The 18777-nt window shown below is 45.1% G+C and overlaps 1 protein-coding gene across 2 annotated transcripts; it reads right to left on the reverse strand.

The window, feature by feature from the left end:
* Positions 1-2330: 2330 nt before the first annotated feature.
* On the reverse strand, positions 2331-18721 carry Sftpa2 (surfactant protein A2). 2 transcript variants are annotated; one of them, XM_019208232.1, is made up of 8 exons: positions 17897-18721; positions 12358-12392; positions 11939-12115; positions 11594-11738; positions 5270-5464; positions 4916-5035; positions 4112-4189; positions 2331-3653 (listed from the first exon to the last, which is right to left on the reverse strand). In XM_019208232.1, the coding sequence occupies exons 5-8, from the start codon at positions 5439-5441 to the stop codon at positions 3277-3279; spliced, it is 747 nt and encodes a 248-aa protein (XP_019063777.1). In that variant the 5' UTR covers positions 5442-5464; positions 11594-11738; positions 11939-12115; positions 12358-12392; positions 17897-18721; the 3' UTR covers positions 2331-3276. The 2 variants fall into 2 exon arrangements, with proteins under 2 accessions (XP_019063777.1, XP_019063776.1); XM_019208231.1 differs by having other exon boundaries at positions 12337-12392.
* Between the last annotated feature and the right edge of the window lie 56 nt (positions 18722-18777).

The raw sequence follows: 18777 nt of genomic DNA on the forward strand, positions 1-18777 counted from the left end.
ATGAGAATCTAAAGATATAATTGGGTATTATAAGGTTAACAAAAAACAAGCAAGTCTTTTCACAAACCACCAATAATTTGTTTTATTTTTTCAATAATTAATTTTAAAACATAGAATCAGTGGGGATCAAACTCGAGTACTTGCACTTGCAAGGCAGGAAGCGGAACCACTGAGCCAAATCCCTGGCCCTACTTTAGTTTTCTGAGACAGAATCTTGCTATATAGTCCGAGCTGGCGTCAAACTCAACCCTACATCCTCCTGTCTCACCCTCCAAAGTGTTGGATTATAGGCAGGGTCCATCATATCCAGCAGAAGATTATTTGAGGTCAGCCTGGGTGAGATAGTGAGACCCCATCTCAAAAATAAGTGAAGAAACAAAGTAAAACTTTGAACATTTTTTGTTTGAACTTCATCCTTTTATTCTTGACAGTTGTAATAATTATATGTGTTAACCAAATTTCTGTGAGGAATATTTTCATGGTTTTCATTACATCTAACTGTGAAGACTAACCTAAACTGCCACTGTTATGAAAATCTGAGAATTGTAATTGTGAAAAAAATATTAAGGGAATCTTAGAAGTATAGGATACTGTATAGAAGTATAGGTTACAGTGACTGCTTCCTGCTATTCACCATCTAATAACCTTTCCATGAAGTATAGTTTTATATAACAGAAGTTTATGGAAGGAGATTGATATAATTGCCTCAGAAGAAATATTTTATGTGGATTTTTGTTTTTATTTTTATTAGTTTTGCTGGTTAGGTGGATACAGTTGACCTTTCACTTTTTAATGGAGCCACTTTTTGTTAATCACTCCCTTGTAAAGTGGAAAGTTCTGGGCTCCTTATCTACTATTCTTGTACTTGTCTCAGGCCAAATAATTCATGCTGTGATTCTTATGAAACTTGTATGAAGATGCCCTGATTTATACTGATGGACCAGAGGAATTCTGCCATGTGATCTGTATAGCTCCAGATAATTTGAAAGATCCTTTTTAAGAGCACTAGTTTTCTTCTTCTGTAAGGGGAATGATAGCATTCTATCTAAAATCTGGGGAAGTAGACTTACTACACTTAAATGCGGGTTATAGCTGTAGAAATTTTGATTAGCTTTTATCCGAAGTGCCTTAAGTAGACTCTTAATTTACTTTTCTAATAATTGTTTAAATATCATTAATTATGCATTTTTAAGATTCTATTCAAAATGACACATTACAGTGGCAAAGATAACTAGATGTCTGGCTGTTTGCTTTTTTACCTTATCAAGAAAACTTTTACAACCTAAAAATAAGTAAGTAAGTAAATAAATAAATAATAAAACATAGGATTAAAATGGCAAATAAAACCTGAAAATAAACCTAAAAAGAAATGAGAAAACATCCATTTTCAGAAGCTGAGCCTGAAAACAAAGAATATGTATTTTTCCTTTTTAATTGTTTTTGAGGGGTGTTCAATAATTTATATGCTTGGCCCTGAGAACATATGACAGAGTGATAAGATTAAAAATTTGCGTTCACAAAAAATGAGAAATAAATAGTACCCTTCATTCCCATTTTGTTTTCTGGGTTTTGATCTAGAGTTTCCTCTGTCCAAGAAAAGAAGTATATAGATACTGTCATGTTGGAAGGTATGTTGGAATGTGTTGGAAGGTGAGAGGGTGGGAGGAGAGGGAGTTTTCTGGAGATGAGATGCATATGTGGTTCCCCTCCAAAGGGATGTGGTCCCCCTCCCCATAGCCCTTGGGCAGGAGGCATAGTCTCGTTCCCTAGAGACCTAGGGACTGCACCCTGGCTCTCACTTCCAAACTATCTGGGGTGTCCAAGTTGGGGTGGGGTGGACACATAATACCACAGATGGAGCGCATGACCTTGGACCCAGAGTTATCCTGACAATGATGTTCATATGTTCTTCCAGATGTTTCTACAGCTCCCCTCCCCACTATGTCCCCTGAAAGAGGAGATCAGATTGCCCCTCCTGCAAAATAAGAAAATCATATCCTGAGATTGAATTTTCCTGTTTTCTGGCAAGTGGGAACTCAAAGCCAGAGCTAATTTGACTTACATAAATACAGAAATGTGATGTTGCTTGAAACAAAAGCAACAGAAATTCATATTAACACAGATGATTTATTACACTTAATCTCTGCTCAGTTTGAGAGTTGAAGTGGTTATGAGCATGAACTTCAGATGGATTTGAATCCATGCTCTGCCACTTGCTGTATATGACAATATTCAAGACATTTAACCTCCCTAAAGCCTTAATGTCTTCCTGTAAAAAATGGAGAAAACAATACTCATCCATGGCACTGTGTAAAGATTAAATGATGTTTATTAAGAAATATTCAAAGCGCTTGTCAAGGTGCTCAGCATACAGCATGTGCTTAAGGAACAGGCTCTTTGTAGCAATAGTAGTGGTGGTAGTAATTTTGGTAGTCAGAATAATGTTAATATTTCTACAGCAACAAGTATCTGATCTCCATTTCAAAAATACAGAAAAAGGCTCAGAGAAAACAAAGATTCCCAAAGGTCACAAGGTACCCACCCCAAGACAGCCTATGGTTGGTGGTGTGAATGCCTCACTGAGGTCTGAAGTGGGGCAGGAATGTGTCCATCAGCAGGAAGTTACTTGGATTAGGTCTGGGATAGAAGGGGATCTTCCCTACAGGCCTAAACTGGGACCAGGTCTCCCTGAAACCCAAAGGAGTGGATCATACCTGGCAATTATTAGAGTTGGGTTCCTTCATCGCTGTTCTGGGCACCACCTGATTCCTTAACTTCATGGAAACTAGGTCATCCCCAGATGTCCCATATGTGTTGGACATCTCATTTGGAATTTGCCAGAAGTCTTCCTACTTTACCATTATGTTTAATGAGGACTGCTAAATCTTGATGGGACTGGGCAGAGAAAGATACTCTGTACGCAATTTGAGAGGGTCCTTCTGTTCTGGGATCTCATTATTGCTATTTTTAAATGAAAGAACTGGACAGCATGAGGATGAAAGAAGTTTCCATCTCACACTGAAGGTCAAGAATGGGGAGTGACCACCTTGTATACTACCAAGGGGCTCAAAGGAAATGTCAAGATGGATTGATGATTATGAAGGAGAAGTCAGGGCCATCTAGGGAATGAAGAAACTAAGGACACATCTGGCTTTAAGAGCTACAAATCAATCTGGTTGGAAAAGAGTTTCAGCATGTCATAAACCAAGTGGGCACTCAGGATGGAGGATGAAAGATAAGGCAGGATCTGACCTATCCTTTGACCTCAGGGCCTGCTCAAAACTCACATATGGCCAGTCGGTATTGCATACAGTTCCTATCATTCCATGTCCCATCTGAGTACATTTCTACACACTTCTCTTTGCCCCGACCCCTAGGCTCCCCTGGGTACCAGTTGGTGTAGTTCACAGGGGCCCCATCTAGGTAGCGGAAGTCCCCAGCAGTATTGCCCTCCATCAGGCCCAGATAGGTGTAAATATTATACTTCTTCACAATGCTGGCAACGGCTGCATTCTCCTCCGGACTCCTTGGAGCAGCAATGTCACCACCTGCTCTGGCACAAGTCTCTTTAATGGCATTAAAGTCGACTGACTGCCCATTAGTGGCGAAGACCTTGTCTCCCACTGCCAGCATGGACCCCTGCAAGCTGAGGACTAAAAGCAAAAGAGTGGTCAGGCCACCAACCTCTGTCTATACCTATCATGTTCCCTCCTCTTCCTGCCACCAAGTTCTCGCCATTCTCTTCATTTCTGCCTCTTTCTCTGTGTGTCTTCCATACTTCTTCCAATCCCAGCTTTTTAAATTCCTCTCAGCTTTCATTCATCCATCAATCCATCCATCCAACCATTTAATAGTTACTTATCTGCAGAAAAGGTACAGTGTCCTGGTATTCAACAGAAAGCAATTTAAGCAGAAAAAATGATTGCGAGAAAGTCCATGTCCATTTGTCACTTTGGGACCATTCAGAAACATTCGAAAAGGAAGTATCTTTCCTTCCCAAGACCTGCATGTTTATACTCATTTATGAGGTGTATAGGTTCTAGAGGCTGGTACCAAGGATGGAGGAATGTGTGAGAGATCTGAACCATGAGACCCCAAGGGATCCCCTTACCTCCTGTTGACTGCAGGATTTTATGTGAAAGGTCGTGGAGAATGGTTTGGATTTGCTCATCCAGAGATGCTGGAAGCCCTGTGGAGAGACACCCACCCTAGATGAAGGCCATGCCAATAAATTTTTTTGCCAAATAGTGCCAGCTGCAAGCCTGGAACTCTGCGCATCAAGTGTCTAGGCACATTGCCCAGGACCCAAGTTACAAGGGCCTATGAAGTGTGGTGTTTCCACATTTCCCTATCTTCCAAAATAGGCTTGCACTGTTCAGTCCCTTTCTATTCTCCTTTCCTGCTCTGTTCTTGGCATGGCTCTGCCTGAGAACATTAGTGTATTATTCTGGCATCTGGAAAGGGCCCTCTCTCCCACCCTCCACCAAATCTGATGATCTCTACTCTCTTCTGATAGACCTTGAGACTATTGAAAGCTGTGGGGCTCCCTCTGCATGTGGGACTCCCAATCACACACTCTGCCAAAATCCCTAATTCACAAACCTGGGTACTTTTCAGAATGGCTCCCAGAGCTTCCAGCCTAGGAAGGGCCTCCCCTGCTTTCCAGTCCTGTCCCTCTTCCACCCTGTGACACCTGTGTTTCTCCATCAACATCGTGATTTATGAAACACTTCCTACACCAGTCAGCCGCCGAACAGTGACCACATCACTCCAACTCTTCTCATTTCTCTCCTCAACCACATGTTCTCTTCCTTCCTTGGGTCCCTCTACCATTTTTCCAATCCCTCATGTGGCTGATTGCATGGTACTCTGCTCATGTCTCCCCTGCCCAGCTTCATCCCTCACCTCTACTCACCTGGAGGTCCCCTCTCACCAGGATCCCCCTTGTCTCCACGTTCTCCAGGAACACCAGGAGTTCCACTCATTCCATTACACCCAGGAAAACCTGGCATTCCTCCAGGGGGGCCCATGGGGCCTGCAGAGAGAAGGGGACATGGATTTGTGGACCTCCATTGAGCTGACTCACCTACTCTCCTTGCTCACTCTGAAGATAGACTCTCCAGGATGCCCCGGACTAAAAGCCCAAGGAGATACCCATCACCTCCAGGTCAGCTGGACTCTTGGACCCAGCCTAAACCCCTGGAGCGATGGAGCTCCTGAAAATGGGTCTTCTGTCCCTCAGCTGAACCTGTTGTTTGCCCCACCATACCTGGTGGTCCAGGGTCTCCTTTCATGCCATCTCTGCCATCTCTACCAGGAAGACCATGAGATCCAGGAGTCCCTGGGATACCAGGGCTTCCAAAACAATACTCTGTCCTGTTGCACATGATGCCAGAAACTGTCATCAAGATGAGGGTTAGAGCCAAAGAGCACAGCAACATGGCTCCCACTCCAGCTGCTTCTCCTGTAGAAAAGAAAGGCCACTGGCCCATCTGAGGCATTTTCATATATCTCCCCCCACCTTGTGCTTTGTCAGGACTTCAGAACATAGCAGAGCCTGTGGGCCAGGCAGGTTCAGACAGGAGCACTGGGAAGACCCAAACTATTCACACACAGAAATTTCTAGCATCGTCAGGCATCTAACACAGTCCTGTCGCCCTCCCTCTGGTTTGCAAGGTGTGGTGCTTTGGGTAGATAAGGAGCAAAGTAAAAAGCTCTGGAAGTCAGAGGCCTGGGTTCTCATGGAGTTGCTTTCTGTTAGTGCCTCCCAATATGACCCCGGAGAACTCACTGTTCCTCTCTGACTTCAGCTGGGTCAACTGTGCTCCAGAGATAATCCCGACCTGTCCTTCTCAGGCTTTTAGGAGAAGGGACATTGCCACTCACTTACTCCATCTGTCTCTCAACATTCTCAGTCACCCTCTTTCTGGGTTCTAAGAAATCGTAGATGTAAGGATGAACAGAGATGACCAGGGTTCCTCATGTGCCTCTGCTAAGTCAGTAGTGGTGAAGAGACCCCCCCTTCCCAGCCTGTCCCTTTCGCCTGTGGTTCTGAAGCCGAGTCTCACTGCCTGATTCAGCTCTTACACCCAAGAATGGAGGTTAAGCTCACCCACACTCAGAACCTCAGGTTGTTTGGATCTCTGCCTCCAGCTCAGAGTGAAGAGGTAGACAGCACCATTTATAGGGGTGTGAGCTGCTAACCTTCCTCTCTGTTCTTGAGAGGCCCATATCCCAAGGGCCTTTGCTCTAGGCAGGGCCAGGTGGAAGACATCCTGTTTACACAGCACATTCCCTGCAGAGCACTCAGGTTGGAGGAGCACTTAGGACCCTTGAAGGGAGCACAGAACCTACTGAAGAAAACTCCAGTCTATAAGAAGGGAAATTTCCCTCCGTGTAAGATGAAACATGAAAGCCTTTACCAGGCACAGATGCTGGTCCATTTAGTTCCTGGTTTGGTTCTACTCAGTGCGGAGGCTAGGGCTCAAGTTCAGTGTGGGCAATTTGAGCTGGAGTACAGTCTGTTCTGGTACTTGGTTCCGAACTAGGCCTCCCAGCACCTGCCTCTGGAGCCTGCATCTGAATTGGGTGGCAGATGAGCAGAGTGACAAGTAAGCATACTGCATGTTCCATATTCCTCTGTCCTGGGAGATTCTGCTGTGCAGAGATAGGAGAGGGTCTGAGAGGTTATAGCAGAGCAGTCGTTTCTGGTTTGGGCCATCGGTGATGTTGGTAATCCACAGTGGCATATTTTAAGTGACCAAATGTTGTCTGAAACCCTAATTGGTGAGATCTCCTATTCAAGCCACCTGAGAAGGAATCTCTAACTGCAGAGATGGAAACCATGGGAAAATGAGGCAAGAAAAAAATCCCCATGCTTCCTTCTAAGTGGTTTGGAAAATCTTGAAGTCCTTATGGAGTATGGAGACTTTTTAGAGAGTGAGAGCTCAGCTACTGGAACCCACTAATCACCAAAGAAATGCAAATCAAAACCAAAGTGAAACATCACCTCATCTCAGTAAGAACAGCTATTATCAGAGAAAAAAGATAACTGCTGGGGAGGATGAGGAGAAAAAAAAGGAAACTTGTACATTACCCACAGAAGGGCAAATTACTATAGTCTTTATGGAAAACAGTATGGAGGCTCCTCAAAAAAATTCAAAATGGAACTACTATGTAATCCAGCAATCCCACTCCTGAGTACATAGCTAAAAGAAATGAAATTAGTATATCCAAGAGACATCTGAGCTACCATGTTTATTGCAACACTATTCACAATAGCCAATAAATGGAAGCAACCTAAATGTCCATCAACTGATGGATGAATAAAAAGCATACAGCATAGATAGATAGATAGATAGATATCATGGAATAATACTTAGTCATAAAAAAGAATGTAACCCTGACTCTTGTGACAAAATATTAACTGAAATAAGCCAGGAACAGAAAGGTAAGCAGCACATAATATCTCACTCAGATGAAGAATCTAAAAGAGCTGATCTTGAAAAACTTGAGAGTAGAACAATGGTTAGCAAAATCAGAAGATATAAGAGGGAGGCCAAATGGGTAAAGTTTGATCAGTGGGTACAAATGGAAACATTTCTGGCATGCTCTTGAACAGTAGGGTGACCATGGACAGCGACTGAGTACCACACGCTTCAATAAAAGTCAAGTTTCTGCTATTGAAGTGGTGAGCATTTGAGAAGACAGATATGCTTCACCTGAGATGTTGACAGGTATCAAAACATCTCACAGTACCTCATTAATATGATGAATTCTTATGTTTATATATCTGTTTAAATAAATTTACTTTCCGAACAGACAGTAATCAATACAGTGTAGTACTGGTGAAAACGTAGAGAAGTAGATCATATAGATGAAAGCCAAGAGTCTAGAATACATAGGCCCTCAAGTATAGTCAACTTATCTTCAACAAAGGAGCAAAGACAGAAAAATGGACAACCTTTAGCCTTTTTAACAAATGGAGCTTGAACAATGGATATCCACATGCAGAACTATTTAGATACAGACTTTACACCTTTCCCAAAAAGTAACTGAAAATAAATAATAGAACTAAGTGTAAAATTAAAAGCTGTAAAACTCCTAGAACAGTGATGGCTAACTTTTTTTTTTGATTTTTTAAAATTGAGTTTATTGGTACAATCTAGGTATACAATACAGTTACATTCATCATTGGGATTCTATAGCTTTACATAATAGGTCTTGATTCTCATTTTTTCCCCTTGTCCCTGCCCTCCCTTCACCCCCTCCTCCCCTCCCCATCTACAAACACTTTATTTCCATTTTTTCAGTTTCTCATATTTTTTTCCTCTCCCTTATTACCTTTCCCCCACCCTTCCCACTTTCCCTACACCTTTAGCCCTTTACTTCCTAGATGGCTGACTTTTTAGAGCTTTCAATTATACGAGCAACCCACTGCAACACACAGGCCATAGGTTCGCCGCCACTGTCCCAGAAGATAACAAGAGAAAGTCTAGATGCCCTTGAATTTTGTAATGACTTTTTAGATGAACCCTAAGTCATAATTCAGGAAAGAAATCATTTGTAAGTTGGACTTCACTGAAACTAAACATTTTCACTCTTTAAAAAACACTCAAAGGGACCAATAATTTTGTATGTTTAGACAAAAAAGAAACTCTCATTAATCCCCAAACCACCTGCATAAAGACAGATGACTATATACTAAATAAAGGAAGGGTACTACCTGCTGTGACATACATAGTTCCTCATACTTTGAATAGGGGACTAATTTTACTAAAAGTAGTTTTGTACCTCAGGGAGTTGGAGAAGAAAAATAAAAAAGACTACAGGATATGGGCTGCAGGATGGACACACATATCAGTGAGATAAAAATAGACGCCTAGAAACAGACCCACACAAATATGTCCAACTGATTTGTAACAAAGGGACAAAGTCAAATCTATAGGGAAAAGACACCCTTTTCAACATTCTAGTATCAGAGAGGTTGGACATTCATGGGTATCATGGTGGGAAGAAGAGGAGGAGAAGGAAAAGGAGGAGGAGGGGAGGGGGAGAAACAGGAAGGCGAAGGGGGAGAGGAAAAGAGATGGGTAGGAGGAAGGGAAGGAAAGGGACGGGAAGAGGGGGGAAAAGAAGAAAGGAAAGGAGAGGAGAGGACAGGGGAAAGGAGGGTGGGGAGGGGAGAGGAAAGGAGGGAAGAAAAGGGGAGGGAGGAGGCAGGGCCAGGAAGGGATTAGGAGCTACCAGGCTGGGTTTGCGCTTCAACCTGCTTCCCAAGAGAGAAGGCAGGATGGACCACATCTGCACCACAGCCTGGGGAATCTAGGAAAGCTCTCTTCTGTCTACATTGTGAGAAGAAAGAAATGCCAACTGACTGCAAGCTTCCCAGGTTAATCCCTGGGGTGGGGCAGTCTGACTCCTGGTCTGGAAGGGTCCTTCACTGCAGACACCCTCCTGAGCCCGTTGCCACTGATGAACAGAGTGGTTAGCATCACCCCAGCTGCTCTGACCAGACCTCCAGGGTTATATCTCAAGGACTTAATTTAAAGGAAACCATCTACAGAATGCTCATCTCTTTTTGCTACAGTCAAAATTCAAAAGAATTGCATTAAACAGTTAAGCAGGCACAGACATTAGATTTCAAGTAGGCTTGAGCAGTCCCCCAACACCCTTCCAAAATATGTCCCAATCTTGTGCCACCCAACCTTCCTGATCACACTGACCATTCATTCATTCCCTTTCAACTCTTAGCAGCATTTCCCAAGTACCAACCTAGTGCCAGCCTGGAGAGCACACAGGAAAAAGGGGCAGCAGAATGTGACCCAAATAAGGACAGAGGACAGCAGTGCTTAGGGGCAAGGCTTGGAGAAGACAGGGGCGCAGCCTGAGTACGTGCCTTGGACATGTCCCTAGGCCTGGTGGAGTCTCAGATTCCCATCTATAAAGTGCAAACACCAATAGGATCTACCTCACTGGGATGAAAAGATGATAAATATGCCACCATTTGCAGAAGACTGGTGTGGGAAAACCTGATCCATGCTGGAAAATGTCCCACATTTACAGAGCGGCAGGCCTCGCTTCCTGCATGTTGACAGCAAGGTTTCCCTGGCTTGTGAGCCCAGTAGGAGTCCACATCTGCATCTGCATGATTTCTAAGCGCAGGGTCTTCCCAAACCAGCTCCTCCTGTTTTTTGGTGTTTTTTGTTAATGCTTTCCTGTCTAAGACGATAAGAGGACCTGCTGAGTGGATGCAGCTTGAGATAGAATAGGAAAAAAATAATACAGGTAGGCAGAAAGAAGACAAGGTTTGCTCATGCCTTTTTCTTTTCCAGGAAATTCACTCAAAAACAATTCCTAGGTTCCATAAAAACATAATAAGCCTGTCAACTGGGTGGTGGACCCAGGCTTTTCTCCTATAAATTTCCTTCCTCCAGCACAATGAGCTTCCCCTCACTCAAGGAAGCAGCAATATTAATGGGGAACAGATCTCAACTTTAGACACCTGTAAATGATTTGCATTCTAACCTCACCACCTGGCAGACCGTAGGAATCCACATCCTAGGTCGCTCATCTTGAAGATACCCCCAAGAGCGTACACCACAAAGTACCTCTCTTGAGCGTCCTTGCTCTGCTCTTTCTAAGGGTGTACTTTTACTTTTACAATTCTGCCTAGTAAACTTCTTTATGCTTCTCACTGATTCACCTTAAAATTTCATTTTCTGTGATGGAACTCAGCAAACATATAACCTGCCCCATGGGGTGAATTGAGGTCCCCATCTCTCTGAGGAACCCTCTTAGAATCATTTATGCAAAAGTTGAAAATATAAATACAAATACTAACTATTAAAAAAAATGAATTTGTGTTTCATACACAACCTGAGCCAGGAATTCAGCCCCTGCAAACCTAGCTCAGCCTTTTACTCCAGGAGGGCTACTGTAACTCCAAGCCACACAGGAGTATTTGTCAGCAGCAAGCCCTGTTCAAGTTCTAAGTAGGTGCACTGGATCCAGGACCACACTCTGCCCACAGCCATAACCAGGGGCCCCAGGGGCTGGGCCTGCAGGGATTTTCAGAAAGTGTGGGGCCTATACTCTTAAGTGAAATAAATAGGACACACATGTGTTCACACACATGCGTACCAAATAGTTTCTCTGGTGCAAAAAACTAAAGTGTAAATAAGGTTCACATTGTATAATTGATAATGTGAAATAGGAAGAAAAGGACTCACTAAAGGAGTAGGGGAAGTGGGAAGGGTAGGAGAAGGGAAAGAAGGGAAAAGAAAATAGGAGAAAAGGAAAAAATGGAAACAAAGTCTTTGTAAATAGGGAAGGGTGGGGGGATGAAGGGAGGGCAGGGGTATGGGGAAAAAATAAGAACCAAGATACATCATGTAAAGGTACAAGATCCCAATGATGAATGTAACTGTACTGTATACCTAAAAAGAACCAATAAACTTAATGAAAAAATATTGTGGGGCCTGTTGCAGAGTGACTGTGGCACCTGATCACTGCAGGGTGGTCCCTAGCCACATCTGCTCCTACCATAAAGCCTTGTCTGGACAGCCCAATGGCACCATTCCTGGGACTGTACCTGATGCCCCAGTTCCATCTGCTCATGGCCTTGCAGACACAGCTGGATAAACAGGGAATCTGTAGAAACTTCTTTTCTGAGATCCATCCTGGCTCTTAAAGCAACAAGGGTGCAGGGGGAGAAGAGGAACCCCAGTCCAAGAGACCTGTGGAAGACAGGACAACACAACATAGGGTCAAGAGGGCCTTCCCCAAGGGCCAGCACACAGTGTTACTTTAGAAGAGCATTGTGGATAAATACAAACCAGGGAGGCAGGGAAGGCGAATGACAGACAGACTCACAGGGACACCACTGCTGGCCACTACTCCAGTGAGAAGCAAGAGCCCAACAGAAGCCATTCCATACCCTTGATGTCCTTCCTGGGATGAACAGAATGCACAGCAGCCTTATTGCATGTGCCATGGGTCCCCCAACCAGCCTCAGGTCCACTATGCTCGAAGTAACTTGTCAGTCCGCAGGCGGAGATTACGAGCTCCAGGAGATGACAGGCAGGGGTATGGGCTGTCCTCAAGCAGAAGGAACCTCAAGAGACCCAAACAAGGATTAATCCCTAACCTTCCAGCTCTCTTCCAGCTCTTTAGACCCCAAATAACTGTTCCCAGACCAACAGAGTCTGGTGCCAATCACCACTTCCCTTTATCCCAAGAGAGTTAGGTAGCCATCCTCCCCTCTGTGCCATAGAGAACACCAGCTGTTAGCATCCCAAGGTGGGTCAGGGGAAGGCAGAGAATGCGCACACACACCAAATGCCACTCCAGGTTCACCTGGGCTCCTCTGGACAATGGGATAGTTCTCAAACCTGTAAAGTGGGCATAAAGAGAGCAAGCTCCAGCTGCAAGCACCACATTTATGTGCATTATTCATATCCCCCAATAAAAGGAGAAAATTCTGTGGAATGGGAGTGTGGCACAGGTATATGTGGCTTTGGGAAATTTAGTTGGACCCATGAGGTAACATAACAATTACTGGGGTTGACCATTCCCATGGGACACATGAAACTCCCAAGAGGGAGCCCCTCTTGTGTCCTAGGGAGTGTGTGGGTCAACTCTGCCCTCTGCTGGCTGCATGGAAAGATGTTGCCAGCTGACTGGCTGTGCAGATAAATACCAATCACTTTTCTTGTTCATTTATTCCAAATTCACATAGGCCACTTCCTATAAGGTGCCATGATAGCATAAAGGCAAACCTGACAGTAAGTCCGTGCTTTCCCTCTGGCCTGATAAGAACAGAGTCTTCCCTTCATGCGCCTTCCTATGTCTGGGCTTCTTATGGCTTATATCTAGATGTCTCCCCAAAGCCTCACACGCTCTTAAATGGGGCTTTAGGGAGATGACTGGATCATGGATGTGTGATACTGTGTCACGGATAAGTGGTGGCTGGATTAGTCCACTGACTGGATTAGCACGGTTGTGGATGATGGGATTACTGAAGAGGGAAGCCTCACACTGAGTGTGGTGGTACCAACTGATATGCTTGTAGCCTGGATGGAATACAAAGAGAAAAAAGAAAGGAAGGCTTCTGCTCTCTCTCTCTCTCTGCCATGCCATGGCCTGTTTCTCCTCTGCCATGCCACCCTGCCTTGGAGCCAGCTGACTATTGACTGAAACGTCTGCAAACTGAGCTGAAATACACCGTTTTTTCCTTTAACTTGTGGGTGTCAGGTATTTTATCCCAGCAAGGAGAAATTAACTAAGACAGATTTTGGTATCAGGACTGGGGTTGCTGCTGTGACTGTACCCGACCGTGTGGTTCAGAGCCCTTTGGAACTGGCTTGCAGGCAGAATTGGAAAGTTTAGAGGTGCTGGCTGAAGAAGCAGCCCTAGAATGCTGGAAGCTGAAACTGATGGGAAATTCCCATCAGAACTCAGGAGACCAGAATGCTGATAGAAATGCAGCTGATAACAACCAGGCTTAGGAGATTTTGGTTAGGAACGAAGACTGCATTGGACTCCAGAGCATGTGTGTTATGCTTTCATAGAAAGTTTGTCTGCATTTTGGCCTTGTCCAGAGACTTTGCCTGAGACTGAGATTAAGAGCATCACATGAATTAATCTGGTAGAAGAAATTTCAAGGCAGCCTAGTGTTGAGGTGGCTGCTGTTAGGGACTTTTTGCCAGATCTATGTTGAGAATCAAGAGCCAAGAACCCACCAGAATGATTTAAAGTGTTTTGAGTTTGTCCAGAAAGGAAGCTGGAATGTTGCAGGCTGCAAAGATGAAATGGAGAACTTGGTTGCTGAAATGATTGGCATTAAAGAGCCAAGTAATTTGGAACTGGACAATAGAAGAGATGGCCTGAGGGTGTCACAAGAACAAGCAATACTTCAACCTTTGCAGCCTCAAAACTGCAAAGGTGAAAGACTTCACTTTGAGAAGAAAACATCACGGAAACATGTATCAGAATGGCAGCAGCCTAGGAAATTTGTTCTCCCAGATTAGCTTCATTGTGATCAGCAATCCAGTCACCCAATCCCTACAGCCAAAAGAGAAGGAAGCCCGGCTACTGCCCCAGCTGGCAGCAGACCCTGGCATCATCTACATGGTGTTAGTTTTAGGCACATGCAGAATGCAAGAGCTGTACAGTCAGGAAGGTTTCCACTAAGATTTCAGAAGAAGGCCTGGAAGGCAAGCAGTGTGCTCCTGAGAGGGCAGTGTGTGAAGCTGTGAGTGTGAAGCCAAAAGTGCAGCAGAGAGCCCAGGAGGTTGAGGACAAGAAAAGGGGTCATCTGAGAAAAGCTGCAAGGAGTGAATAAAGCACCCCCAAGAGAGAAGCCATGAGGCTCTGTTAGGTAAATGGTGGCCACCCAGTGAAGGGCACAGCTAGCCTGAACTTAGGCTTTCGAGCAGTACTTGTCAGCCAGGGATGAAAGGGGAGGAGAATAGTGAGTGTGAAGGCTAGGAAAGAAGAGACTGAGCATGTACCAACAGGAGGGCTTGAGTAGCCGAAAATGATGAGGAGTAATCTCCTAAGGAATCAGCAGGGGGAATGGGGTTCAGAGGGAACTGATGGTGTGCATCAATTCAAAAGGACTCAGGCCTGTGGGTTGACGGGGTTTGTATATAGAGGAGGGCCAGGAGTAATAAGTCTGGCCAGGGATGGTGGAGTTCAATGGAAAATTTAGTGGGTTTGGGGGGAGGGTTGCTTTTGTTTTTTGTAAGCAGGATGATCAAGGTTTTCAGAAGTTTTGTCTGTTGCGAGGTGTTTTGGGTGGGGAGTGATTGGGTCTCAGTTATGCATCTGGAGTCAGAGTGCCCAGCATCCACTGGGGATTTAGAAAGAGTTCTGTCTGATGGGGAGGGGAGGAGGGGGTGAAGAGAGGGCAAGGACAAGAGGAAAAAATGAGAACCAAGACCTGTCATGTAAAGGTACAGATCCCAACAACGAATGTAACTGTACTGTATACCTAAACTGTACCAGTAAACTCAATTAAAAAAAAAAAAAGAGTTCTATCTGTGAGCCAGGTATTGGCTGTCTGTGGGGTGGGGTTTTTATATATATATTGGGACAGTGGCAGAGATTATGGTAAATAGTTTGAAGATAGCTGTGAACAGTATTCTGAGCTGGGGAAGACGTAAGGGTATGGGTTTTGCGGGGAGGCATTTAAAAAGAGTCTGACTGTGAGGCCAAAGTTGGGAAACCAGAGGCAGAGAAAGCCAGCCAGGGCACAGAATGAGAGTGGTTTTTCATCTGTCACAGGTGCTGGACATGGAAGTACAACATTCAACGTTCACCCTGCTGGATTTTGATCTTGCTTTGATCTGTTCCTTTCTATTCCCCTATTTCTACCTTTTGGAATGGTAATGTTTATTTTGTGCCATAGTATATTGGAAGTGCTTTAATTTTCTTCACATTTGTACAGGGGCTTGCCGCCGAGAATTTGCCTTATAAATCTCAAAGGAGGTTTTGGACTTGAACTTTTCCTCTTTTTTTTCCCCCTCATTGAGTTTATTGGTATATTTTAGGTATACAGTACAGTTACATTCATCATTGGGATCTTGTACCTCTACATGACAGGTCTTGGTTCTCATCTTTTCCCTTTGTCCCTGCCCTCCCTTCACCCCCTGTGGACTTGAACTTTTCCTCTTTTTTTTCCCCCTCATTGAGTTTATTGGTATATTTTAGGTATACAGTACAGTTACATTCATCATTGGGATCTTGTACCTCTACATGACAGGTCTTGGTTCTCATCTTTTCCCTTTGTCCCTGCCCTCCCTTCACCCCCTGTGGACTTGAACTTTTCAACAATGCTGAAACTTAGGACTTTGGCAACTCTTGCAGGTGGACTAAATGCCTTTTGCATAAAAGGATGTGCATGAGTTTTAGGGGTCCAGGGGTGGAAGGTCGTGGTTTGTATCTAGATGTCCCCCACAGCTTTATGCACTCGTAGGTGAGGTTTTGGGGAAGTGGCTGGCTCATGGGTGTGTGATACTGGATGGTGGGTGTGGTAACTGAATTAGTCCGCTGATTGGCTTGGAGTAGTTGGGGGTGATGGCATTGCTAAAGAGGGAATCCCCACATCGGGTGTGGGTGGCACCAACCAGTCTCATAGCCTGGAGAGAATAGAAAGGGAAACAAGAAAGAGAGGCTGCCATGAGCCTGAACTAAACCTGTCCCCCTTTAACTTGTGGGTGTCAAGAAATTTGTCCAGAAATGAGAACATAACTAAGGCAGGGCTCTTCTGGCTGCTCATCTCCTCTCCCTGTCTGTCCGCAGAGGTCAGATCAGGGCCATAACTCGGGAGAAGCCTACCGTGACCCACCATCTACTCTAGCACCTGTGTGATACCAGGTACCAGATAGACCTTTTCCATCTACTACATCTTTCCTGGGCTCCCCTCAAGGTTGTACTCATTTCTTCCTTGTAATAGGTGTGGAAACTGAGGCTTGGGAGGTTCCTTAATTTACCAGGGGTGGGTCAGCCTACAGGTTCTGAAGCTGGGTTCACACTTGTCCTGCCTGACCCTAGAGGTCCATCTCAGGTTTCCGTAAAGATCTTGGTGCACACTCCACCCACAATGGCCACAGCCACGGCTTCAGCTCAGATCAGCTGTGTCTAGTCTTCCACTCCACAGCCTAAGCCCGATCTAGGCTCAGCTCACCGTATCACCCCCAGGTCTGGTCTTGCTCTTTGCCTGCAACCCACACCCAGCCCTGGGAGTGCTCAGTCAGTCCTCCCTCAGCAAGGCTGAGGTCCCAACCCTCAGACCTAGGGCTACAGGTACTCCAGAGTTTGGCTCAGGTTTCCCACGCCCTCAGCTTATGTACTGTATGGATGGTGGTGATGCCAGGCCAGGCTTTTGTGGCCAAGATGCCCTAGAGGACAGAGCAGAGCAGAAGAATCGCAGCATGTAAGGAAGTTTTCTGCTGTGGGAAGCTAGGCTCAGTCCAGTCCTGGCCCTGACAGTAGAGAGCAGCACCCCTCCTGGGCCCAGACCACGGGGAGACCTCCGGGAGCCTTATTCCACATGCCAGCCCTTCATGATGAGATCCCAGCATGGCCATTGTCGAATCAACTTGCGTTTGTGGAAAGCCACAGGTAATAGCCACTGTTCTTCTCGTCACTGAATGACATACAAGCATCTGCCCCGAAAGAGTACTGTGACATTTCAAAGGCCTCTGGTGAGTGAACAGCTCCCAGATAATAGTGTATGACTGCATTTAGAAAATGCTAAGCTGTGCCGTGGAATTAAGAGTTAGCTCCTCATATGTTCTAGACATCATAATATAATGTTGCAGTGTATTAAATACTATCCCCAACAATGATACTTAGATGCAATTGGAAAAAAAAAAGTAAAAGCGTTATGTAAAAAAATTATAAAAACTAAAAGCATGTATCGACAATTCAAAAGCACCTTTGAAGACAAGTGAGAAATTATATAGGGTCTCCCGGTGACTTAAGGATTGGGATAAGGAAGGTCACATAAAGGCTGAGTGAAGCCAGGTGACCTATTTCTATTTCATGGTTTCTATTTTATGCAGGACAGCTCAGGAGTCCCCCTGGAGGAGCTGGTGGAAGAGGATGGCTTCTTTCCATGAACTCCACATACGAGTTCCCTGGAAACAGACTTTGGGAATAGACACGACGGGGGAAGCCCAACAGCTGAGGGGCAGCACAAAGTCCTTCATCCCAGGGAGACCACATCTTTCCCTTTGGCTGGGGCAGAGCTCTGTGACAGGTGTTCCATCAGGGCCATCAGCCGCCCAAGTGCCACATCTAGAAGCTCGGATTTAAAGAGGCTTTCGGTTTGCTTTTCTCGAGTCTGTATTGTGGGAGAGAGGCTTGCTTCAGCCTCCCAAGTTCTCACCCAGCCATTGTGATGAGCTCTCAGGGAGAGGAGTGGGATCTAGTTTGGCAAAGACATGCTTCTTTTCCACGCTTCTTCAAGAGACTTGCCTGGTGTTCCGCAGCTGTGGCTCACAAGGGGCTTTTGTCTTCCTTGATTCTACCAGTTGTGGCACAGAATCAAACTGCACCCGGTAGACCCCTTGTCTCAGTACAGAAGGTTTTTCTTTCCCTGCTTGAACAAATCTGTCGAAAACAAGAGAATGGCCCCCACACCACCCGTGTGACCCTCTCCCCATCTCCCACTGAAACCCAAGGAGAGTGAAACTTGGTCTCACAGCCCTGAGATTCCTCATCCAGAAAACCCACGGCCACTCTCCGGCTCTCAGGCCTACCCCAGGACCACCACAGCCAGGCCACACACAGGGAGGCCGCAGCCAGGGAGCACCAAGACCACTGACTACGGCTCTGCCCAGAATCAAACCAGCACCTGGCAAACAGGCCAGCACCACTGGTCGGGGTGGGGGAGCAGTGAAGTACCCACCCTCCGACACCTCGTGGAAGAAATTAGCGAGTGAGCAGGGAATGAAGGAGGCCCAAGCCACTACTCCTTAGAACTCCGCAGAATTCTCACTTGAGTGTTGAAGTGTTCTCTCATCAGTTGCTTCCCCAAGGAAAGTTTAAAATCCCAGTCCAAAGGAGCATCAGAATTATATAATTAAATATATATTTATAAATTCTTAACATATTGAAATAAATGCTACACCTATACCTTGATGACAGCAGCTTGTTTTACTAAAATTTGCCATTTTAGACTACAGTGAGAATTTCCAATTTTTTATTTATTTGTTTGCTTTTGCAGTGTCCCAATCCTTCAAAGCGTTTTTTTTTTTTTTTTTTTTT

This window comes from Fukomys damarensis, unplaced genomic scaffold, assembly GCF_012274545.1.
Source record: "Fukomys damarensis isolate Sample0158 unplaced genomic scaffold, DMR_v1.0_HiC HiC_scaffold_1, whole genome shotgun sequence".
NCBI classification, from domain to species: Eukaryota; Metazoa; Chordata; class Mammalia; order Rodentia; family Bathyergidae; genus Fukomys; species Fukomys damarensis.

Coding starts and splice junctions, on each gene's coding strand:
- Sftpa2 (XM_019208232.1), bottom strand. CDS start 5,441: ATGTTGCTGTGCTCTTTGGCTCTAACCCTCATCTTGATGACAGTTTCT. Junction 5,036..5,269: donor AGGAGACCCTGGACCACCAG/GTATGGTGGGGC, acceptor TTCTCTCTGCAG/GCCCCATGGGCCCCCCTGGA. Junction 4,190..4,915: donor TGGTGAGAGGGGACCTCCAG/GTGAGTAGAGGT, acceptor GTCTCTCCACAG/GGCTTCCAGCATCTCTGGAT.